The sequence below is a fragment of the Acanthamoeba castellanii genome, assembly GCF_000313135.1.
Source record: "Acanthamoeba castellanii str. Neff unplaced genomic scaffold scf7180000084730, whole genome shotgun sequence".
NCBI classification, from domain to species: Eukaryota; Discosea; order Longamoebia; family Acanthamoebidae; genus Acanthamoeba; species Acanthamoeba castellanii.
This window is the reverse complement of record NW_004457598.1, coordinates 1-21,319: the sequence shown is the minus strand read 5'-3', so window position 1 is coordinate 21,319 and position 21,319 is coordinate 1. Positions and strand designations below refer to the sequence as shown.

Sequence of the window (21,319 nt, the reverse complement as noted above, 5' to 3'; positions counted from 1 at the left end):
AAGGAGGTTAAAACTAAAAATAATAATAATAATCTCACGAGAAATAAAAATCATAATAGTGGGAGGAGACGGTACGGTGGAGACGTCAACGCCGTAGGTGGCGTCGGCATGAGGGGCACAAGCCGCGAGGGCAAACAGAACCGCGGCGAAGATGAGAGACGCACGAATCATTTTCACTGGAGGATAACCGAGCGGAGCGTTACTAACGGATTGCCACAGGAAGATTAGACGTGTGTGTAGGTTGTGTGCGTACCTTGCTTACAACAAGAGAAAGGAAGTGGCCTGGTGGTGTTAGTGCTGCTGCGGCAATTTCGGACCTAAACGAAAACGACAAGTTGCCCAATGCGAGCGCACCACAACATGTCCAACGAGTTTCGCACGAGCACTTTAAGGGGGCTGACCGACGCAGATGCTTCAGCGGGCAGGCGTTAATTGGTCGGCACTAATGTCCTTGGTCGAACCACATCCGAACATCGCTATCTCATCAAGAGATCTCTCTCCGCCTTACGCAAGATGAAGAGCGTCCTGTTTGCCCTGGTGCTCTGCAGCCTCATCGCTGCGTCGTTCGCGACCTACGGCGTTGACGTCTCGCAGGAGACCCTGCCCTCGGCCTGGTCCTGCCTGAAGCAGAACGGCTACTCCTTCGGCATCGTCCGTGTATGTCCCTCCTTCATCATCTGTCCACACGAGTTCCCCATAAGGCCCTTCCATTTGCTTGTAGATCGAATACATGTGGCGAGAGATTTTCCCGCACCTCCATTTTCATCTCTAATCCCGGAATTTGCGGTTCATCTTTTTCATGATTGCAGGCCTACCTCTCGATTGGTCAGGTGGACAGCGTTGGCCCTCACACCAGTACTTGCTCCTCCCCCTATTTTTTTTAAATCGCTTAAGCGGAAGTTCCCGCTTGGAAGGAAGTCTGCGGCTAAACCCCCCCCCGCTTCACCTAGTCTACAACGCGTGGGCGGGTGGCATGTCCCACGTCGACGTCTACATGTTCCCGTGCCCGCAGTGCGGTACCCTCCTCGCCCCCCTTCCCAGAGATCTGTTGCATTGATTATTATTTCATTTCTTTTTATTCTATTTTTTTATTTTTTGTGGCGACTGTTTTGATTGGCGAAACATGCGTTTCGCTCACACGCACACATGATCACAGGCAAGTCGGCCGCCACCCAGGTGCAGGAGGCCGTGCAGAACCTCCGCAACTACAACTGCCAGTACGGCATGTTCTGGTACATGTCGTCTCTTCATCTCTAGCGATGATGTACAGCAGGAAGTCGCTGATCGACGCTCGTATGCCAGGTTCGACATTGAGGGCTCGCAGTACTGGAACGACGTTGCGTCGAACAGGGCGTGGCTGACCGAGGCCGTGAACCAGGCCCTGTCGATGGGCCAGACCGTGGGCATCTACACCTCGCAGTACCAGTGGTCCTCCATCATGGGCTCGTGGACCGGCGCCTCCCGCTTCCCTCTGTGGTAGTACGTAGCCCCCATTCCCTTGTCCCTCCTGCGATCCACAAGAATGGCAAGAATGCTCACGCAATGACACGACACATACAACACACGCACCACAACACAACACTACAGCGCGCACTACGACAACAACCCTTCGTTCTCGGACTTCTCGCCGTTCGGCGGCTGGAACCAGCCCGCCATCAAGCAGTACGTGGCAACGCCGTCGTGTGCGGCGCTGGCGTCGACGAGAACTTCTACCCTTGAACGAAGCCGAGGCTCGTAGCAATCAAACATTGAATGAATGATCACACATCATCTGGAGAGGCTTGTGGATGTGTGCATTGAGAGTTGAGCCATCAGTGCTTGTTGGGCGTCACGTTGTTTTGTTGTGGGCCAATAGCACGCTCTCCTGGAGCCGACCAACCACAGTGGACCGCACTGTTCTGCTCCCGATCCTCTCCCCTTGTCTCATTGTCACGTAATACCAGAAGATGAGGTGGACGGCGTTCGTGGTGGTCGTGGTGGCGCTTTGGGTGGCCGTCGGTGCGGGCCAGACCGTCCAGTACGTAGGACGCGTCCAGCAGTCCTCGACCGTCTCCGGCGCCGTCGAGTTCGAATGGTCCAACGTCGAAATCCACACCTCGTACTCCCACCCCTCCCTTTATTTAATCAATAAATTAATTAATAAATTAATAAATGTAAAATAAAACCTGGGCATGCGCAGCTTCAGGGGCAAGGCCATCGAGGCGCTGCTCGACAGTAACGGGAACGTGTTCGAAGTGTTCGTGGACGGCGTGTCGGTGGGTCTCATCAACACCACCAGCGGCGTGCGCCAGTACACCGTGGCCAGCGGCCTCAGCACCGGTACATACGATGATGATCATCATCACAGGCCTGTACTCACTCGCGACTTGGTTGATCGCTCGCGGACCGACACAGGTGTGACGCACTCTGTGGTGCTGCGCAAGCGCACCGAGGCGCTGTTCGGCGTGGTCACCTTCCACGGCTTCGAGGTGGCGGGCGCGTCGTCGGGCGACGATGGGGAGCGCTTCTTCATTCCGGCGGTCAAGGCGACGATGCGCCCGAAGGCACTCGAGAGCCGCCGCATCGAGTTCGTGGGCGATTCCATCTCGTGCGGCTACGGCATCGAAGGCCACCCGCCTTGCCCCTTCACTGCCGCCACCGAGAACAGCGGCCTGTACGACACACGACACGCACCGCACACGCACAACCGCACACGCACACACCGCACATACAAATGACACACACGAGCGATGATAAGCTCACAACTCGCTCTGGCACAGGACCTACGGTTCGCTGATCGCCAAGAGCCTGAGCGCGGAGCTGCATCTCGAGTGCTGGAGCGGGCGGGGCGTGGTGCGGAACTACGGCGACAAGAACATCACGTCGGCCGAGCCCTTCCCCTCGCTGTTCCCGCGGACCCTACCCACCGCCCATGACTCGGCGTGGCACTTTGGCGTGTGGACTCCCCAGGTACGTGCGCGTGGGCATTCCGCTTTCTTTCACATTCCGCTCACCGCCCGACGCACACGCACCACCGCACACGCACTCTCCAGGCAGTGGTGATCAATCTGGGCACCAACGACTATTCCACCCAGCCCGCGCCTCCGCAGGACATCTTCGAAGAAGGTGCGATGGAATCGATTGCCTCCCTATCACCGCTTTCTCGACATGTTCGTAGCGTAACCCTTTCATCATCGTCCACAACAACAATCAACATCAACCAGGCTACCAAAAGTTCGTGGAGTACATCTACAGCCAGTACAAGGGCAACCACGAGACTCCTCATTTCTTCCTGGCCTGCGGCCCCATGATCTCGCAGCCCTGCTGCTCTTACGTCAAGAACGTCGTTGACAAGTACGCACACGCACACGCACACGCACCGCACACGCATACAAACCGCACGCGCACATGCGCATCACACGTTATCAAGCACGCACTGATGAGAATGATCGCCGCAACGCGTCACAGGGAGAAGGCCAAGGGAGTAAACATCACCTACATCGACATGCAGCACATTCTCAGCCCCGAGGACCATGGCTGTGCGGGTCACCCCTCGGTACCTCTCGCGCAGCGCTCCCCCCCCCCACCGCAGCACACCGCTAACGTGGCCGTGTGCAGGTGAGCGGGCACAGGAAGATGGCGGGCGTTGCTGGACCGGTCATCAAGGCCGCCATGGGCTGGTAGAGAGCCATCGATGGCAATGATGATCGACCGATCGTGCCGGCAGCCGAGAGTTTGTGGTGTGTTTTTTTTAAAAAAAAAATTAAAATAATTGGCCATCACAGCCTCACGCGTGTGCATTGGCTGTATTCAGGAAGCGTCGCACACGCTGCAAGAGCTCCGCCTTGACTGGTGCCGGCACAGCCGCTGGGCGTTGTTGAGAAAGAAGAGGAGGAGGAGGAGGAGGAAGATGTGACATAAGGAGAGAAAAAGGAAAAAGGTCAGTCGAGGGTGATTTTTCGATCAGAGGGACGCGCGCAGTGCGTGGGCGGGTTTGGGAGGAAGGGCGCGTACCTCGGCCCTTGGGTGTGATTTCCTCGACCAACTCCTCCACGTTCACTTTGTCGACGCCCTTCTGCCGAATGATCTCTGAACGTTGTGCGGAAGGAAGCGTGAGCATACGTCTCGCGAGCCGAGCTGGTGAGGATGCGCTTCTGCGTGTGCGTGTGCAGCGGTGCGCGTGCAGCGGTGCGTGTTTGTGCACTCACGCCGTCGGCGCTGTGCTTGTGTGTGTGCGTAGGCAGCGACAAGTGCGCACTGTACATAGAAGTGTGGATGTGGGGAGTACCTCGGCAGTAGCCCTTCATCTCATCTCGCCATCCGCACTGGACCAGCTTTGTGCGCAGCATTTCCTTCAGCCTGCGAGCACCCGCCAAACGAAAGACAAGTCAGCCCGGTGGTTGCGTGGTCAAGCATTGCTGGTCCTGCTCTAATACCGAGGACACAACTAACGAACTAGCTACCACAGCGCAAAGCGCAAAGGAGAAGACGAGGAGCGCGTACTTTTCCTTTTCACCCGATTCAATCAACTTCTGATTGATTGCCGCCCTCACTTGTGCTCTGCACGTATTGAGATATATTTCAATAAATTAGGCATATCAATTAAAATCCTGCAGGAAAGGCAGGAAAAGATGTGGTAATCTCATGCGCCAAGGATCGATTAACGTACTCCGTCATGATCGGTAATGAAGTGTTGTGCAATTGCCAACTGATGTTTGCCTGCCGTTCCGCCTGTGAATGTTTGTTTGCGCTCACAAAGAAAAGCGCAGACACGAGAAACAAAAGGGAAATGAATGTAGACCATTTTTGCGGACATGCGCCTAAAAGGAGACGACCGTGCAGCGCATTGCCTCGTGTTAGGGTTGGTTGCTGTTGCTCGCTTGTTGCAACGAGGAATCCTCCGGTCGCAAGCTGCCAGGACGGTACTGTTCGTGTCGAAGTTGGTAACCCCTCCCGCCCGCCGCCGGTGAAAGCGTTTGTTCTCTTTCTCTTCTTGCTGCACATACACCTTCACCCTTCCGCACCCCTGACTAGGACTCACCTTCAACATGGGCTACGGTGCTGACTTCGAGTCCGGATTGTGCGACTGCTGTTCAGACTGCGACATCTGTACTTCTTCTCCCCAGTAGCCCGTCGGGTTGACAGTCCTTGGCTCACTCTTGATGACGTCATCTCTTCCTTGGCATACCACCCAGGTCTCTGTTCGTTCTGCTGCCCCTGCATCCAGTTCGGCCGAAACGTGGAGTCGCACGACAGCACACTGCCCTGCGCCGGGTGCTGTCTGTGCGGTCTCACCTGCCTCGTGTGCACCACCTGGTGGCCGGTCTCCGGCGGCATCGGTCCGTCCTGCCTCATCCTCCAGAACCGCATCAACATTAGACGCGAGCTCGACTACAGGGTATATTCTACGCCCACCATCACTACATCCGGTAACGCAACGGTTGCCTTACATGTAACGCACCGCACGCAACTCACATTTGTTGGACATTCAGAGAGACGACTGCGTGGACTTCATGAAGGTGGTGTGCTGCACGCTGTGCGTCATCGCCCAGGACGGCCGCGAGTTGAAGAACCACGGCAGGCGAAGCCGCCACCACTAGGGTGTGGGTGCCGCGTGCCAACAAAACACACCATGTTTTCATCGCTCAATAAATTGGTACCATTTCATGTACTGGTCGTGGTGAGCTGACTGCAGTGGACGCTGCAGAAGGGCAGGAGCAGCTTCCGCCACATGACCTTCCCCTCGGGTGGTGATGATGACGGCAGTGGTGGTGCTGGACTGGTGGTGCTGTCGTTGTCGTTGTCTCCTGTGACGCCATTGGGGTCTGACTGGCGGTTGGCGTCACCGCTGTCGCCGTCGCCTTCGGTGTCGGCAGTGGTGGCCTCTATTCTTTCCTCCTCTTCAAAGTAGACCAGGTAGCGCGTGGCCATCTCCTCCACCGAGCCGAAGCCGGGCGCCGTTGCCGCCGGCGAGAGCAGCGACAGCAGCGGGGCCGACGCGAGCGCTGCTGACGACGGCGTGGGCGCCATGGTCGATGTCGATGTCGATGTAGCCGGAAACGAAGACGAAGATGACGGAGAAGAGGACGATAATGACGACGATGACGGTGAGGGAAGGAAGAGCGGAAACTTCCACATGACCCTGCCCTTGCCCCAGAACTGCTGCTCGCACTCGGGTCGCACGCAGGTGTTGCGTCGTTCGTACATCCGCGCGACGATCTCCTGGGGCAGGCAGCCGCGTCGGTCCTCCGCCGCCTTCTCCGCCGCCTCGAGCCTGCGCCTGGCCTTGGCTCTCGCCCTGCTTCGGCTGTCTCGCTTCTTCTCCTCTTTCGCTGGCCTCTTCTTTTTGCTCTTCTTTTTCTTCGCTTTTGACGTGTGCGCCGCGTTCGCTCGAACGACCTCCGCTTCCGAGCTGTCCACACCGCCCTTCATCTCTAATCGCCCGTCGTCGCTCCTTCTGGCCTCCGTTCTCTCGAGCGACGACTGGAGTTGCATCTTTTGCTTCTTCGTCTGTTTCTTCGTCTTCTTCGTCTTCGTCTTCGTCTTCGTTTTCATTTTCGTTATCTTCTGCGTCTGTCGCTCCTCCGCCTGGGGTTCGCTCGCCTCTCGCCGGCCTTCGTTTCGCTCCCACGAATGCCGCCCGAACAGGCCCTCCTCCCAGCACTTGGCCAGACTGAGCCAAGAGTCAGCTCAGCTCAAAACTCGGCCTATACCCATGAGCGTTCATCCAGCAAGGGGGCGTGTACCATTGGTTGAAGAGCGTGGGTACGACGTATTCGACCTCCTTCTTCCCGAAGTACTGCGGGTTCCTGGTGATGGCCAGGAGATGCGCGAACGCGGCCACATCACCTAAAGAACAAACAAATCAATCGCGCACGTTGTTAGGGCCATCTCTGGTGGTCGGGGTGGGTTGCTCGACAGCAAGCGGGCCTAAAAGTGGCTTATAAGAAGTACCCTGGGAGGAGGAGCGAAGATAAAGGCAGGCCGAGGTGGTCAGGTTCTTTTCGTAGATCCCGTTGGCCCCGGTGCCCAGACAGTTGGCCAGGTTGTACTGCGCAATCACGTAGCCTGCAGCAACGGCAGCACCAGCACCAACCCAGCCGCAGTGGAATGTGTAAATAATGGCGAGTGCTGGCAACAAAGAGGACCAGGAACCGGCGCACACGCGCGTACCGCGGTCAGCGGCGAGCTTGAACAGGCTCAGCGCCTTGTCGATGTTGAGCTCCACTCCTTGGCCTCGGTAATAGCACAGGCCTGCCCAACCAAACCAATCATTCAACAGTCAAGTCAGTCAGACGGGTCGTGTCGGAGCTGAGGGCAGGGACGTGGTGTGATCGCGCCATACCTAAGGAGTTGATGCCGTTGATGTATCCCAGATCGGCCGCGCGTTGGAAGAGCTGCGCGGCGACAGTGATGTTCTGCGCGATGCCTTCGCCGTTGAAGTAGCACAGGCCCAGGTTGTACGACGCGATCTTCTCCCACCGAGGGTTGATCCTCCTCGACCCTCGCCACGCCGGCGTGGTGGCTTTGTCTCTCCTCTTCGTTCTCTTCGTCTCGCTGGTGCTTGCAGTGGTGGTGGTCGGTCCCTGCGCGGGCGCCTCGCCGTCGATGTCGACGACCACTAGGCTCACGTGGCGCCGATAGGCCTTGACGGCCTTGTCCCAGTCCATCGCGTAGGTGTGCCGCCCCGTGGTCGCGTCGCCCACGTCGCCGAAGCCGCTCAGCCGCGCCGCGGCTGCCTCATTGAGGGCCTGCGTGGCCGAGCGGGCCTGGCCCAGTCGCTGGAGGGTGGTCAGGCGCACCCGCTGGATCGCCGCGATGACCTCCCGGAACTCGGCCTCGGTAATCTCGTCGAGCTCGACGCCGTCCTCGTCCTCCGCGCTGTTATGCTCCCAGTCGTCGTCGTCGTCATCAGCAGCACTCTCAGCGGCCGTGCTGCCGATGTTGATGACCTCGGCACACTCGCGCTGAAGACTCCCGCGGCTGCTGCCCGCGCTCGAGTGCTTCTTTCTCTTCTTCTCCTTCTTGATCTCTGTTGCTTCCCCGTTGTTCGTCTTCTTCGTCTTCTTCGTCTTCTTCGTCTTCTTCTTCTTCTTGTCTTTGCCCTTCTTCTTCCTCTTCGACTTGAGATCTTCTTCCTCGAGTTCCTCTTCTTCACGCTCCTTCATTCCTCGTTCCTTCTTCTTCGTCTTCTTATTGGTGCTGCTGCCAGTGTGGCGTTTGTCGTCGCCTTCTTCTTCTGCCTCCACTTCGTCGCCGTCTTCGTCGCCTTCGCTCGGTGCCTCGGCTTCCGAGTCGTCGGTGAGGCCGACGGGTTTGCTGGCAGTGTCGCCGAAGGGCTGAACTGCCATCAGGCACTGCAGCTCCCACCGCGCCGGCGCATGTCGAGCCTCACGCGCAGCACCTACCCGTGTGCGTGCCGTGGTGCGTGTGTGCGTGTGTGCGTGTGCGTGTGTCGCAGAGTCAGCAATACAGCACAACGTGTACAGTGCGCACAGCAAGGCAAGCCGTACGTCGGAGGAGCTGAATGCCGCGCCGTGGGTCGTGGGGCAGGCCCATGCCGAACACCATGCGGCGGCCCCGATCGTACAGGGCGTCCCAGTACTCCTCCTCCTTCTCCCGCAGCGCCCGCCTCCACTCCCTCCTTCCCTCTTTCTCCTCCCTCCTCTTCCTCTTCCTCTGCTTCTTGTCCTCCTCCTCCATCTGCACACCCTCTTCTTCGGGTGCTGCCACTACCGCAGCATCGCCTTCTTCCTTCTTCTTGCCTTTGCCGGTGCCCTGTTGAAGCGGCCCTTCCTTGGGCGTACGTTGGGCATCGGCGCCGTCGCCGCTGTTGTTGGTGCCCTCCACCACCAGGAGATGCTCAGCCGGGCGGGTGGGGTGGGCCGGCTCCGTTTCCATCTCCTGCAGAAGAGCGAACTGTAGTGGCCAGTTAATGTTAAATCTCATCTGTTGTAAGCAGATGGAAGATACCATACCCAGCACCAATAACTTTCTTGCACGCGTGTTGCGTTGTCAATTCGCGGCTCCCAAGGATTACGATCGTTGGTGGCATAAGAAAATGATTCTTTTATTTTATTTGTTTTTATGTTGTCTGGCATTCGAGGAATGCGGCTCTTGTTTTTTGCAGACAGGGCCGTCATCACAAGCTGACCGGGACCAGGGGCAGGTGCGGCACGCTCTGCTTCATCATGCGGCGCGTCATGGCCAAGACCGACGGCGCAACGCACTCGGACTGGCAGTTCGGCGGCACGTCGAGCCTGCTCGGATCGTGCACGGGTCCAGCCTGCGGATTGTATGGTGGTGTGAATAGGGAAATGACACTGAGAGACCCGGAATGGCAGGCACCTTGTAGGCAGTGTAGTCGAGGATGGTGACGCCGATGGACGAGAGGCCCAGGAATCGAACCGGTCGCTGGTCGGTGACGCGGTCCCAGTAGCCGTAGTAGGGGTTGTCGGGATCGCTCGTGCCGGCAAACCACCACTTGTCGCACACCTGACCTCTCAGCACCTGCGCGTTGCGCGCCACAGCAGCCCAACGTTCATGGCACACACATGTGAGCTCAACAACATCGCCCATTATGATCATTCGCGATGTGAGAAGTGTGTGAGTGATGTGTGAGTGTTGTGTGTGTGTGAGTGTGTGTGTCATGCCTCAGTGGTGTTGTAGCGCGTGTTCTTCAGCCAGTCGGGAGTGGGCGGAGGAATGTCGGCAAAGTAGCAGCATCTGTCCTCCTTGATCGGGAACGTGGGGCTGCGCGCGTTGCATCAGGGAGGAGCGTGCGTCATGACAACAAGTGTATCGTGTCGTGCGTGCCATGTGTGTCGTGTGTGATGAGCTTGGCGAACCTGATGAAGAAGGCGCCCTTGGGGGTCATGAGGAAGGAGCAGGTCTCGTTGTAGAGGTTGGGGCCGCCTCCGCTGGTACCGTCGAAAAGCGGAATGCACCAGTCGTAGTAATCGGCCCTCGCCCTCTGCGTCTTGTAGTCGTAGTACAGGGCGCCCTTCTTCACAAAGTTCTTACCCTGCATTGCGAGCCGTGACACGGTCCAACACAGCCGAGATGTCAGTTTGCCAGATCTCGGGAGAAGAAGAGAAGCCGCATGGGCTCAAGTGTCGCGAGGGGTCGATGCCACGTACGTAGTCCGGCACGAGCACATCAAAGTCAACTGTGAACTGCACGCGTGCATGTTGCGTGTGTTACACAGAAAAAGCAGTGAAACAAGCGTTATGCTTCATGCACAGAGATATTATGGATTAATATGAGGGTGAAGTGTACCTGTGCGGGCCATACGGGGTACTTGGGTTCAGTCTCCGCCACCGCGGCCGCAAAGAAGGCAAAGATGAGGGCGCACCCCAGCGTCGTGGAGAGTGACTTGATCTTCATGACAGAAAACACAGTTGGAGTGGCCACCTGGAGCGCCCAAAGCCAAGCTTGAAGGTGGCCGATAACGGCGATACAGTTTCGAGAATACAGGTCTGACCTTTTCTTTGTCCCTTTTATTCTCGTACGCCTGCGAAAAAACAAGTGAAAACATGTTTACTGTAGACAATTTAATTTCGTTCATCGTAATAACCATATAATATATTTCAAAATATTTTAGTTTGTTTATTTGAGTTTCGTATTTGTGCTTGGGGCCAACGAGCTCATCTTTGAGACCTCCCAGGAGGCGGCAGGCCGCCGTCGAAGTTAATTTCGTGAAATTCAGTCAAGGCCGAACGATTGAAGGCGAAGAGATTAGATAAACAGAATGGACGCGCAAGTGCAACGTATAACGAACGCGTTGGCGCTTGCCCGCGTGGCCGTCGAAGCCGACCGCAACGCCGAGTACGTCTCTGCCCTCTGGAAGTACAAAGAGGTGCTCGCCCCCCCCCTCACTTCGCTTTCGTTATATTACTTCGTTATATTTGTTTCATTATTATTTGTGCTTCGATTATTATCTCTATTGTAATGATTCTCTTCTTTACGTTGTTTTTTCTTCGTCTAATCATTATTATGATTATTAATATTAGTTTTTCGTGTTTGGTTTCCTGTCCTTGGCTGTTATGATGGCAACGGCCGAAACAGTTGGTGGTGGCATTGGAGGCGGAGCAGGCGCACCTGCCCGCCGAGGTGCGACCAGCAGCGGCCGAGCGCATCGCCCGATACCGTGCACGCGCCGTCGCCCTCGAGAAGTGCATCCCGTAACGCCGCCTCTTCTCTTCTCTTCTCTTCTTCTCTTCCATTCATGTGGTCCTGTCTTCTCAACCTCTTCGTCGTCTTCTTCTTCTTCTTCTTCAACTCTTTGCTTTCTCGTCCACAGAAAGAAGGCAGCGCGGCCGGGCAGCAACTTCGCCTCGCGTGGGATCGGTGCGTAGATTTGCCCCCCAATCTCTCTCTGTGTGCCGGCAGAGCCTTGGTGGCCACCACCCTAACGGCGAAAGAATCGCAGGCACCCTGGTCCGCAAGGAGGTCGCCAAGGTCAACTTCGTGGAGGAGATGATCCACCCCGCTGTACCGTGTCCCTTCCTTTTCCTTCCCTTTTTCTTGTTTCTCGTTTCTTGTTCTTACCGTCGTGCGCGCGTGCACAGACGGCCAAGATGATGGAGGCGCCACCAATCTCCAACCTGGCCCGACCATTCTGGCTCATCAAGGTGAACAGCTAGCCCTTGCGCTTATGCCTAGGCGGAGACTGCCAAAGCAATCTGGGTGTTCGGGTTTGGCTCACGTGGTGGTCGTGGTTTGCCGCAGGTGCTTAACACGACGATCACGACGGGCGGCTTCATCACACCGAAGCTCTACATCTCGCGCACGGTGTGGTACGTTTTTATTATATATATATATTTATTTATTATTGCAATTGATCGCTGGGTCTTGATGTCGGAGATTAAAAAACGTTCGGTGCCTTGCAGGAGCCAGCAAGGCGCCAAATTCACGGCGTGCAGCAAAAGATCGCAGGCCTCCAGGTACGCGAGCGCATGACTCACACACAAAGCAGCGCAAGCTCTGTTTCTTCTTATCATCATTGTGTGCGTGCTTGGCAGACTTTGCTCGAAGCCCTCTCCAAGCTTTCGCCGAACGATTCCAGCAACAAAGACTTCTTCATCCGAGTACTTACACCATCAGCCAAGCACTTCAGACGCTCGTTTTTAACACACACACACACACACACACACGGCACACGACACGCACAGCAACTGGAGGAGCTATGCTCGGTCCTGGATAGCGTGCAGAGTGGACTATCGCGCCACCTGGCGTTCATCAAATCCAAGGAGGGGGTACGTAGGCCAGACACGAGAACCACCCAAACGCGTGTGTGCCACAACTCATCACCTGACCATTCTGCGCTGCCTCCTCCTCTTCTCTTTCCAGTCCATTCTGAAGGGAATGGCGAGAGGAGCTGGTCTACTCAAAACAGGTCTTGCCGGCGGCCAGATGTACGTCGTGTTTTGTCGCTTTCGTTCTTGCCTTATCGTTCTTTACCCCCCCACACACATTTCTTATGCTCATCGCTCATCACTGCGCAGGGATGACTCCTACGTCCAGCTGCTCTCCCAGACCTTCCAAAAGGCCACCTATTTCGGTACCTGCTTCCTGTCATGTCTTCTTGTTGCGGCCTTGACGTCCGTTGCTGGTGCAGTTGCTGTTGGTGTTGCTGTATTGCGCACTGACCGAATCATTGATCGTGTGCCACCCACGGAAACAGAAAATTGGATCGTGCAGTGGGAGAAGGGTGCCAAAGAGGTGGTGGATCTCCTGAAAAGAGTGTCAGACTTCTTCTACAACGTCATCCTAGCCTTTGCTATCAGGCACGGACACCTAACTCGCCCAACTCGAGCCGTTGACGTAATGACTAATCACGATTGGCTGCGATGATGACAGGGACTTTAACATGCTGGTGGTGCGGTACATCCAGAAGACGAGAGAAAACTTCTTCTCCGACCCATTCGCTTGACAGTCAGTCTCCCTCGCTTTCCTCCAAGCTGGCCCCACGCCAACGCCGCACGTCTTATGAATCTTTGCTTCCGCTCTTCTCCCTCTCCTCCTCCTCTTGTTCGCTCTTCTCCTCCTTATTCTCTTTCCTATCCTGTAACATTACCCCGTATGACGTGTAATGATAGTGCGCGCTCAAGCACACCGCAGTTGTTTTCTTCGTTTTGGCCGCGCCAACGACCCATCGGCGATGCACACTGACCGCGAGCTTGGGCTTAGGCAGCCCACTCGGTGGGGCGTCCGGTGTCGCCCTCCACCACGAGGCTGCTCAGGAAGGCAGCGTTGCCTCGAGCCCCATCGATCTGGCTGGCAATGGTGGCAACCACGGCGTTGTTGATCTCTCCGTTGCTGGTCGTCTTGTAGAACTGGAGAGTCACGCGAACGGGGAATCGGGTGTCGCGTTCGATGTCGAGGCCTCCGATCTCCTGGAACTCGCCCTCGGCTTCGCCCACCTTGATGATCGCATCTTCCACGTCGCATTCGGCGTCGGATTCACTGCAGCATTCGTCATCTTCATCTTCCTCCTCGCACCCGTCGCTCGACCAGTCGTCTTCAGGGCCTTTGCGCTTGAGAGGCACCTGGATGATGGCGACCATGTTGTTCTGCTTCTCCTCGGCGGTCATCTCCACCTTTTGCTTCTTCTTGCCCTTGTCTTGCTCCTTTTGGGAGCCACAAACCTTTGTGAGTTTTCGCTCATCGCCAGCGTGTCAGTGGTGGCCTGATCAGGGAATGTTACCTCGATGACGCCGCGCTCCTGGCGATTGTCAGATAGTCGTTGGCCAATGAAGCTTGCGCGCTCGCCGTTTTTGTTGAAGTACAGGTGTTGGCCTGTGACCGCGCCATTCAAAGAAACACGATAGGTGGTGAGGAATGCAGCCACACAGGTTATGAAACTAACTAGTGGGACTCAGGCTCACCCGAGGCGTTGACGATCTGAGCCGAGGTGCCCTGCGCGGTGGCGACGATCGCCAGCACGGCCGGGTCGCCCGTCCGGCTCTGGTAGTTGTAGAGGTTGACGTTGAACTTGGCCTCGCCGCCCTGCAAGACGCGCGTCGACGGGTTAGTGCATGAAACAGCAAGAACACACGAAATGGGCCAGCGGGCACCTGTGGGACGGGCAGGAAGCAAGCCTGCGCGGACACGATCACGTGCGAATCGCGGGTCTCGTCGTAGAGGGAGGAGTTGATGCCGGCCCAGCCGTCGGGCCGGTGCAGGAAACTGCGGAGCTCGGCCAGATAGGTCCGGAGCGATACCGTGCGCAAGGCCTGTTCGCCCTTTTCGTTCCCCACGCGCAGCATGATGCGCTCCATCGGCACGTCCCTGGCGACCGCACACGCAGAACACGCCTCACACGCACACGCGCACCACACGCACACGGAAAGGTGAGTTATGCATGGAATGACTCTTGTGAGCAGTGGGAATGACGGTACCAGGTGAGGTCCTCGAAGTTGGGGTAGCGGATGACGGGAAGGTTGGTGTTGTCGACCACGAGGGTCATGTCGCTGATGCACGGTCCCCAGCATGAGCCCTTGTCGCGCGCATTGTCCTCCCACGATACGTTTTGCAGGCTGTCAAGTTATGTGGAGGTTAGTGTGTGTGCGACGGAGACTACGAGAAGGCCTTTTTGGAATGCCACGCATGCACGCACGCACAAGACAAGACAAGGAGAATGGCGCTCATGTGAACCTGAGGCCGTGGTCGGTGGCCAGCTTCTGTGCCTCTCTGTCGCGCACCATGCCCGCGACCCGTTGCAGCACGTCTTCTTCTTTCTTCGCAGTCCTCTTCTTGAACAAGAACGCCATGGCTCTAATTTGTGGTGTAGTGGAGAGAGAGGGTTTTGGGCGGAGGTCGGACTGTGTAGTCCTGGGGTGGGCGAGCCTTGGTGGTGTAAAGAAAGAATACAAAGTGCCTCTCGCTTGTTTTTAAAACGGCCAGTCTCGACCTGCAGTGAAGCGGAGCGTTATGTGAACCGCCACCTTAAAGTACAACAACATCGCCAAAGAAAGCTGCCCCATTGCGGTGGCGCGGGAGTGTGGTCCTTCGTGGTCACGTTCAGGAAGCTTGGGTCGTTGCCTGTTGGCACGAGAAGGCAAGGTGAGCCTCGAGTGAGCATAGTTCTTGTGTATGGGGTGATCACGCCACTCAGGGTTTGTCGAGTACCTTGCAGACAATGACGGGATCAACGGCGGGCAGGTCGGCAAAGTCGTTCAGGGAAAGGGGCTCGATCATCACCTTGTCGTTGAGCGTGAGCACGGTTTCTTTGTACGCAATGCTGTGCTCTACCTCCAGCCTGGCCCATCAACGCGCCAGCACACACAACGCGCGCGCAAGTTCACACAGCACGCATTCGTCGCACGAGTTAGAGAAGCAGTTGCGCCATGGGGCCACACAGACCATGACAAACAAGGACAGGGAACAGTACCTCTTCTTGATGATGGAAATGGTGTCGCCGGTGGTCACCTGCATGGTGATGGTCGTACCCTCGGGAGTGACAATCTGAAGGGCGAGGGGCTGGAAGATGTTGGACTCCTCATCATACGAAGGAGCACGGTCTTCGGTCTTGGCAAGCGACAGCTTCATCCTGTTTGGCGGTATTAATGCGATAGAAAGAGGGAAGGAATCGCGGCCGGGCGAATCAATTTGTGAAATCGGAACCGATTGGCCTCCCTTGCACCGTCATTTTTCCTAGGAGAGAAGTAGGAGAATGTAGGAGAACAAGAAACCAGGGAGGAGGAAACGCACTCGTGTTGCTTGGTGGAGAGGCAGTTGTATTACTTTCTCGTGGTGGTCTTGGGCCGGTCTGGGCAGCCCTAAGCTTGCACTGCCAGCCAAGACTGCTTTGCCAGCCAAAATTGTGGCGTGCCACGTCACCAAAGCTCGACGTCGCCGCGATTGCTTGTTTTGTTCGCCAGAAATTTCGCATTCTCCACACTCCGCCCAAACAAGACTGATTTGTTTGCTGCATCAAATCAAAAGGCTGCTGCGACGATTGGAGAGCGAACACTCAAATCAGCGTCAGAGGGAAGAACATAAAAGATGTCGAGAGCAGACGAAATTGTGCCCAAGGAAGAGATGAACAAGCAATTCGCCCAGCTCAGGGCGAGGCTTGACAATAAGGTGCCCCCCCCCTCTCCGTGTAACGCCAATCGCGAAAGCAAACATTGCACAGCCAAAGGGAAAAGAAATTCAACACTTGCACTTCACCGCACCATTCCTGATTCCTGATTCTTCCGTTGCATCTTCCGTGTACTGTCATTAGACTTGCTTCGATTGTGAGGCCAAGAGCCCCACTTGGGCTTCGATCCCTCTTGGTATCTTCATCTGCATGGATTGCTCGGCTACTCACCGCAGCCTTGGCACTCATCTCTCCTTCGTGCGGTACACTACTCCCGCCCAAGCGCCCTCTCCTTCTCTTCACCTCATGTAACGCTCGCCTACGCTACGTAGATCGACTATGTTCGACGGCTGGACGAAGGATCAGATGAAGTACATGTCACTCGGCGGCAACGGTCGTGCTCGCGCCTTCTTCAGGTATGCCGTCTCTTGACTTCCCTCTCGCTTGACCCATCGCCTAGGTCTCGAGAAGCCTCATAACCATTGCGTTCCTGTGTCGGTGATGTATATATGTAGAAACCACGGCATTGAGAGCACACGCCGTGAGGACATCAACACCAAGTACCGCTCCCGCGCCGCCGAGCTCTACCGGGAGCAGCTCAAGACCGACGTCTTCGGCACCCCCAAGCGAACGTACGTACCACGTTACTCTCTTTCTTCTGCCGCTGTCATGGCAACACCTCCGGCTCACGCGTCCTGCACTCTCTTCTGCGGTCCTCGTGCACAGCTCTACATTTGCGAAGAAGGGCGCCGAAGAGGAGAGCACGCCAAAGGAAGAGGAAGAGGAGGACTGGTTCTCGACCGCTGCCGGTGGCAAGCCCAAGACCGCGTCTCCCGTCCCCGTCACTCAGCCTAAGTACCGCTCCCCTCTTGAAATCCTAGGATCCATGATGTTCTGAGCTGACCCTGAGCACCCTTTCTCGTCATTGTAAACACAGGGCCTCGCCCCAGCCTGTGCGCAATAGCTCGGCAACCAAGCCCGTCGCTCAGCCGGCCCCCGCTAAGTACGCTTACGCCAAACTCTGCTCGAACACATAGCGGCTCTCACTTCCGACCTGCGCCTCTAACTGTGTCTTCTCACCTAGGGCCGCTCCGGTTGCCAAGCCCGTGGCCGCTGCCCCTGTGGCCAAGCCTGTCGCCGCCACCTCCGCGCCTGTGCTCAAGCCCACCGCGTCTTCGTCCGGTGCTGCAACCAAGGGTAATTATCTGCTTGGCCACAACTCGCTATCCCTCCTTAGCGTTTGCTGATGATCGCGATGGCGGGATGTGCACATAGGAATGCGTCTCGGTGCCAAGAAGGTCGAGGCCAAGTTCGATGACTGGGGAGATGACTGGGAGAAGGAAGAGCCGGAAGAAGAAGAGACGTACACTTTCTCCCTCCGCCCTCGTCACAATGGTCGGCCTTCAGAAAAGGAAAGTACTTACTAATTGTGTGTCCGCGGGTTCGCATGCGCCATTGGCCTTTTCCTACTGCAGCAAGCCTGTGGCCTCCACTGGTGCGGCAGCAGCCAGCAGGTTTGCCTACGAGGAGGAGGAGAAGTCGTCTGGTGCGCCTTCGAAGGCGAGCGCCAGGTACTGTCGGCTTCTCACGCGGGAAAGGTAGTCTCCCGGAAGGCTGATTTTGTTTCTTTCTCCACAGCGGCAAGAAGGGATTCGATTCGAGCGCTCATCAGAACCTGCACTCTCACCGCATCCTCGCCTCCCCAACGACCTCCACGGCCTCTGCCCCCGCTCCCTCGTCTTCCTCCAGCTATTCCTACAAATCCTCTGGTACGCGCCCACACCGGTGTGGGTGTGGTGCGGTCCTGGTCTTGCGAATCACTGATTCCACTCCATGTGACGCACAGCCGCTCGTAAGGGGAACGACGAGACCTACGTAGCCCGCGACAGGTTCTCCAGCGCCACTGCCATCTCTTCCGCACAGTTCTTTGGAGACGGTACGCTCCTCCTCCAGCATTCTCTGTCGCAGAGATCGCAAGCGCGTCAGGCTCGTCTCATCCACTCCTCTCGCAGATGAATCCGGCTCTAGCAGGGGGAGCAGCGAGTCCGCCAGGGATGTCCACTCTCGATTCTCCTCTGTACGCGCGTTCTTCTTTATCTTCCCAATTCTTGTGGTCATCAGATTGGCACCCATTGGGTTCTCACATGGCATTGCCTTCATTCCACCGTTCACAGGCGAACTCGATCTCTTCGGCCCAATACTTTGGCAGGGAAGAGGAAAATGGTATGTATATCTTTTTTGATGTTTAGTTCGTCTTGTCTCTGCGCCTTGTTTACTCACCTGGCTGCCTCATCGCGACACAGGCGGCGGCGACATGAGCAATTGGAACGCCCAGACCGATCTCAACGCCGTCAAGGACACCGTGGTGCAGGGCACCAAGAAGGTGCGTGTGCCATTCTCCGCGCTCTGTCACTTTTCGCCTCCAACTGACTCTTTGGCTTTGCTTTCAGCTGGCGAGCATGGCGACGGATTTCTTCAACTCGATGGAGAGCTGGTCGTAGAACGTTTCACTTCTCCAATGATACTGCCGTTGTCGCTGTCGCAACACAACTCCGACTCCACTACACCACCCCACAAGCAAGCAGGCCCCGAAGATTATCCTGTCCCTACCCTCTACGCTTTTCTCGTCCTCCTCTTGGACCTTTTTGTTCGGTGCACGCTTTACCTCCTTCCTCCAAGTATTCGTGCCAAACATTGACAGAACACCACCTCTACACCAGGGCGCACTGCTCTGTAAAACTCTCTGCTGTGAGTGAGTGGAGGACGAATTTGAGTGTCACAGCCGACGTAGCTCAGTCGGTAGAGCGCCAGGCTTTTAACCTGGTGGCCGTGGGTTCGAGCCCCACCGTCGGCGCTAAATATTTTGTCCCGGCCCGCTTCTTTCAGCAGCGCACCACGACCACCTCCTCTCAGTGTCCGCCCAAGGAAGCTAAGTAAGTAGCCCTCAACTCTGAGAATCAGCGTTGTCATCAGCATACTGGCCCTGGAGATGAACTGCTGCTGCGAAACAAGAGAGGAGCCAGGTGGCGTACTCCTGAGGCTCCAGCTGAGGCGCATGGGGAGTGGTGTAGCCAATGTTGGAGTAGGAACGCTTGGCGGTTGGGCAGACTGATCATCTGTTGTGAATGGGGAGCACGGTGTAGGGTTTGCCATGGCACTACGGGGCGACTCTTCCTCTTCCCTTGTCATCTTGCTGCCCCTACGCCAACGAAAGACTCGAGTCTGGGCGGGGGATGACGAAGCAGAGCCACTGGCTTTTGCTCATGTTTCTTGCTGATGTGAGAGTAACACAAACAAATGGCTGCCTGACCAGACGTCGCCACGCCCGACCCTCTTTGCCTGCGTTTCCGTGCCTCTACTCGCCCAGCTTCGGGCGATGGTGGGCGGGGGGGGGGGGACAATGAGCAATCACCTCGAAGCTTGCGAGTAGAGGCACAAGTGAAGGACCCAGTCGTGCGCTCAAACAGGCAGGAAGGACTTTATTATTGGGATCATTCTATCCTTCAATGTTGGCATTGTAGGCGTTGGATTTGTGTTTGGGAGTGAAGGTGAAGCCATCGGGCACCGGCCCCAGCAGCATCTCACTGATCGACACCCAGTCTGGCAGCACAAACCAGCAGAACACGAAGGGAGAGGACATCAGCAACACACACACACAACACACACACACAACAAACACGTGAGTACCATTGACGACAGGAGAGGCGAGCAAGGTCTCAAAGTCGCTGCGGCCGAAGAAGGGAGGCGGCCTCTGATGCAGCTTCGGCGGCATCACCTCGAGGAGGCCGATGGGCACATAGCGGTGGAGGAACGACAGCCACTGCAGCAAAAACTCGCGCGTCGTCGCCACGCCCTGCAGCCAGACACCCAACACACGCATAGTCAGCGCGAATCACTCCTCGAGGGTCGAAAGGTGTGAGAGAGAGGTGTGTGTGTAGGACCTGGTCGTCCGAGCCCCAGTGCATGAGCCCGAAATTGACAAAGTCCTTCAGCAGGTCGAACCGCTCCGTAGCAGAGATGTCCCAGTCCCTGTTCTCCTTGATCTCGGTGAACACCCAGGGCTTGATGAGCGCGCCACGGGCCACCATGATGGTGGACACGCCAGCCGCCTTGGCCTCGGCCGCCTGCTGCGGCCCGTAGATGTCTCCGTTGCCTAGACCACCGGCAGCGCACACAGCGCACGGCCGCGTGAGTTCTCAGCTCGAGTGTCGTGTGTGTCGTGTGTGTCGTGTGTGGGCGGTGCACGATACCGATTATGGGGATGGGCGAGGTCTCTGCGCACTGGCGGATGTAGCTCCAGTCGGCCTCCCTCGAGTAGCGCTGCAAACGGGAGCGACCATGCAGCTGAACGTGCCCCCCCCCCCAACCCCGTGTCAGCGGGCAACAGGGACCCTAGCAGCCGCGCGGGCGCGCGAGCGAGCGGCGCGTACTGTGACAGCGGCGGCGCCGCACTCGGCCAGGAGCGGAATGAGCTTGTGGGCGTTGGGCGCCTTCTCGTCCTTGCCCGTTCGGATCTGTTGTGCGCGCCGGGCGTGAGCACCGAAAAGCTTCAGCTGTGGCGGGGCGGGGCGGGGCGGGGCGACGAGGTGGTAGCGCGCGTGGGAGAGCGGGTGGGCGAGCAGGCAGAGCAGCAGCAGCAGCACCTTGACGGTCAGCGGGCACGAGAGGACCGTGGCCATGCCCCGCACGATTCCCTCTAGCCTACGCGGCCGGTCCAAGAGCGCCGAACCCGCACCCCTGATGCCGATGACGACGACGACGATCGGTTGATTAACGATGAAGGAGCGATCAATGACGATGTTGAGGTTGATGGGTCGTGTACGTACTTGTTGACGACGAGGTCGATGGGGCAGCCGCAGTTGATGTCCACAAAGTCGACCGAAATGGTCTCATCGAGCACCTGGCCGCACTTGGTCAGGTGGTCCGGGTGCGGCCCGCACAGCTGCACCCCGAAGATGTCCTCGGACGGGTGGCGCCTCAGCAGCGCCCACTCCGACGGCTGGCCCTGCAGCAGATTCTCGGCGAGGGCCATCTCACCGCAAGTGATGTCCGCGCCGAGAGTTTTGCAGATCCTGGACGGCGTAGAGACGAGAAAAATCGTTTGTTTGATTAGGTGCGTGTCGTGTCGTGTCGTGTCGTTGGTCGTGTCGTGTCGTTGGTCGTGTCGTGTCGTATGTTACCTGCGGAAGGGGAGGTTTCCCAGAGTGGTGAGCGGGGCGAGATACAACTTGTCGTTCCAGTCGATCTGTGATG

At 57.1% G+C, this 21,319-nt stretch overlaps 11 protein-coding genes across 11 annotated transcripts; 5 read left to right on the top strand and 6 right to left on the bottom strand.

Moving 5' to 3' along the window:
* Positions 1 to 513: 513 nt before the first annotated feature.
* On the top strand, positions 514 to 1,738 carry ACA1_384100 (glycosyl hydrolase; the record flags this gene model as incomplete). The annotated part of the gene is made up of 6 exons (XM_004347039.1): positions 514 to 657; positions 810 to 855; positions 951 to 1,016; positions 1,157 to 1,232; positions 1,303 to 1,479; positions 1,588 to 1,738. 6 exons carry the CDS (start codon positions 514 to 516, stop codon positions 1,736 to 1,738), a joined length of 660 nt encoding a protein of 219 aa, XP_004347089.1.
* Positions 1,739 to 1,946: 208 nt separating this feature from the next.
* Positions 1,947 to 3,663, top strand: ACA1_384090 (GDSLlike lipase/acylhydrolase domain containing protein; the record flags this gene model as incomplete). The annotated part of the gene is made up of 8 exons (XM_004347038.1): positions 1,947 to 2,098; positions 2,186 to 2,319; positions 2,395 to 2,653; positions 2,760 to 2,949; positions 3,033 to 3,105; positions 3,204 to 3,333; positions 3,448 to 3,535; positions 3,598 to 3,663. 8 exons carry the CDS (start codon positions 1,947 to 1,949, stop codon positions 3,661 to 3,663), a joined length of 1,092 nt encoding a protein of 363 aa, XP_004347088.1.
* Positions 3,664 to 5,027: 1,364 nt separating this feature from the next.
* ACA1_384080 (PLAC8 family protein) lies at positions 5,028 to 5,579 on the top strand (the record flags this gene model as incomplete). The annotated part of the gene is made up of 3 exons (XM_004347037.1): positions 5,028 to 5,037; positions 5,175 to 5,377; positions 5,472 to 5,579. The coding sequence occupies 3 exons, from the start codon at positions 5,028 to 5,030 to the stop codon at positions 5,577 to 5,579; spliced, it is 321 nt and encodes a 106-aa protein (XP_004347087.1).
* Positions 5,580 to 5,643: 64 nt separating this feature from the next.
* Positions 5,644 to 8,880, bottom strand: ACA1_384070 (Sel1 repeatcontaining protein; the record flags this gene model as incomplete). The annotated part of the gene is made up of 6 exons (XM_004347036.1): positions 5,644 to 6,642; positions 6,749 to 6,828; positions 6,934 to 7,047; positions 7,153 to 7,233; positions 7,325 to 8,383; positions 8,493 to 8,880. The coding sequence occupies 6 exons, from the start codon at positions 8,878 to 8,880 to the stop codon at positions 5,644 to 5,646; spliced, it is 2,721 nt and encodes a 906-aa protein (XP_004347086.1).
* Positions 8,881 to 9,121: 241 nt separating this feature from the next.
* Positions 9,122 to 9,558, bottom strand: ACA1_384060 (uncharacterized protein; the record flags this gene model as incomplete). The annotated part of the gene is made up of 2 exons (XM_004347035.1): positions 9,122 to 9,265; positions 9,328 to 9,558. 2 exons carry the CDS (start codon positions 9,556 to 9,558, stop codon positions 9,122 to 9,124), a joined length of 375 nt encoding a protein of 124 aa, XP_004347085.1.
* Positions 9,559 to 9,626: 68 nt separating this feature from the next.
* ACA1_384050 (uncharacterized protein) lies at positions 9,627 to 10,365 on the bottom strand (the record flags this gene model as incomplete). The annotated part of the gene is made up of 4 exons (XM_004347034.1): positions 9,627 to 9,732; positions 9,828 to 10,003; positions 10,119 to 10,154; positions 10,258 to 10,365. 4 exons carry the CDS (start codon positions 10,363 to 10,365, stop codon positions 9,627 to 9,629), a joined length of 426 nt encoding a protein of 141 aa, XP_004347084.1.
* Positions 10,366 to 10,729: 364 nt separating this feature from the next.
* Positions 10,730 to 12,834, top strand: ACA1_384040 (uncharacterized protein; the record flags this gene model as incomplete). Its single annotated transcript, XM_004347033.1, has 12 exons — positions 10,730 to 10,837; positions 11,047 to 11,162; positions 11,282 to 11,328; positions 11,411 to 11,472; positions 11,550 to 11,612; positions 11,710 to 11,772; positions 11,871 to 11,924; positions 12,003 to 12,068; positions 12,153 to 12,236; positions 12,331 to 12,395; positions 12,486 to 12,541; positions 12,665 to 12,834. 12 exons carry the CDS (start codon positions 10,730 to 10,732, stop codon positions 12,832 to 12,834), a joined length of 954 nt encoding a protein of 317 aa, XP_004347083.1.
* Positions 12,835 to 13,166: 332 nt separating this feature from the next.
* On the bottom strand, positions 13,167 to 14,753 carry ACA1_384030 (uncharacterized protein; the record flags this gene model as incomplete). Its single annotated transcript, XM_004347032.1, has 6 exons — positions 13,167 to 13,610; positions 13,688 to 13,779; positions 13,869 to 13,989; positions 14,058 to 14,271; positions 14,382 to 14,519; positions 14,638 to 14,753. The coding sequence occupies 6 exons, from the start codon at positions 14,751 to 14,753 to the stop codon at positions 13,167 to 13,169; spliced, it is 1,125 nt and encodes a 374-aa protein (XP_004347082.1).
* Positions 14,754 to 15,093: 340 nt separating this feature from the next.
* On the bottom strand, positions 15,094 to 15,531 carry ACA1_384020 (uncharacterized protein; the record flags this gene model as incomplete). Its single annotated transcript, XM_004347031.1, has 2 exons — positions 15,094 to 15,241; positions 15,374 to 15,531. The coding sequence occupies 2 exons, from the start codon at positions 15,529 to 15,531 to the stop codon at positions 15,094 to 15,096; spliced, it is 306 nt and encodes a 101-aa protein (XP_004347081.1).
* Positions 15,532 to 15,987: 456 nt separating this feature from the next.
* ACA1_384010 (Arf GTPase activating protein) lies at positions 15,988 to 18,567 on the top strand (the record flags this gene model as incomplete). Its single annotated transcript, XM_004347030.1, has 15 exons — positions 15,988 to 16,068; positions 16,211 to 16,329; positions 16,399 to 16,482; positions 16,582 to 16,698; positions 16,793 to 16,921; positions 17,004 to 17,069; positions 17,151 to 17,248; positions 17,342 to 17,429; positions 17,581 to 17,637; positions 17,705 to 17,835; positions 17,913 to 18,002; positions 18,079 to 18,143; positions 18,241 to 18,289; positions 18,370 to 18,449; positions 18,517 to 18,567. 15 exons carry the CDS (start codon positions 15,988 to 15,990, stop codon positions 18,565 to 18,567), a joined length of 1,305 nt encoding a protein of 434 aa, XP_004347080.1.
* A 995-nt stretch (positions 18,568 to 19,562) lies between these two features.
* Positions 19,563 to 21,098, bottom strand: ACA1_384000 (Dihydrouridine synthase (Dus); the record flags this gene model as incomplete). The annotated part of the gene is made up of 6 exons (XM_004347029.1): positions 19,563 to 19,666; positions 19,754 to 19,919; positions 20,008 to 20,219; positions 20,317 to 20,386; positions 20,497 to 20,803; positions 20,893 to 21,098. The coding sequence occupies 6 exons, from the start codon at positions 21,096 to 21,098 to the stop codon at positions 19,563 to 19,565; spliced, it is 1,065 nt and encodes a 354-aa protein (XP_004347079.1).
* Positions 21,099 to 21,319: the final 221 nt, after the last annotated feature.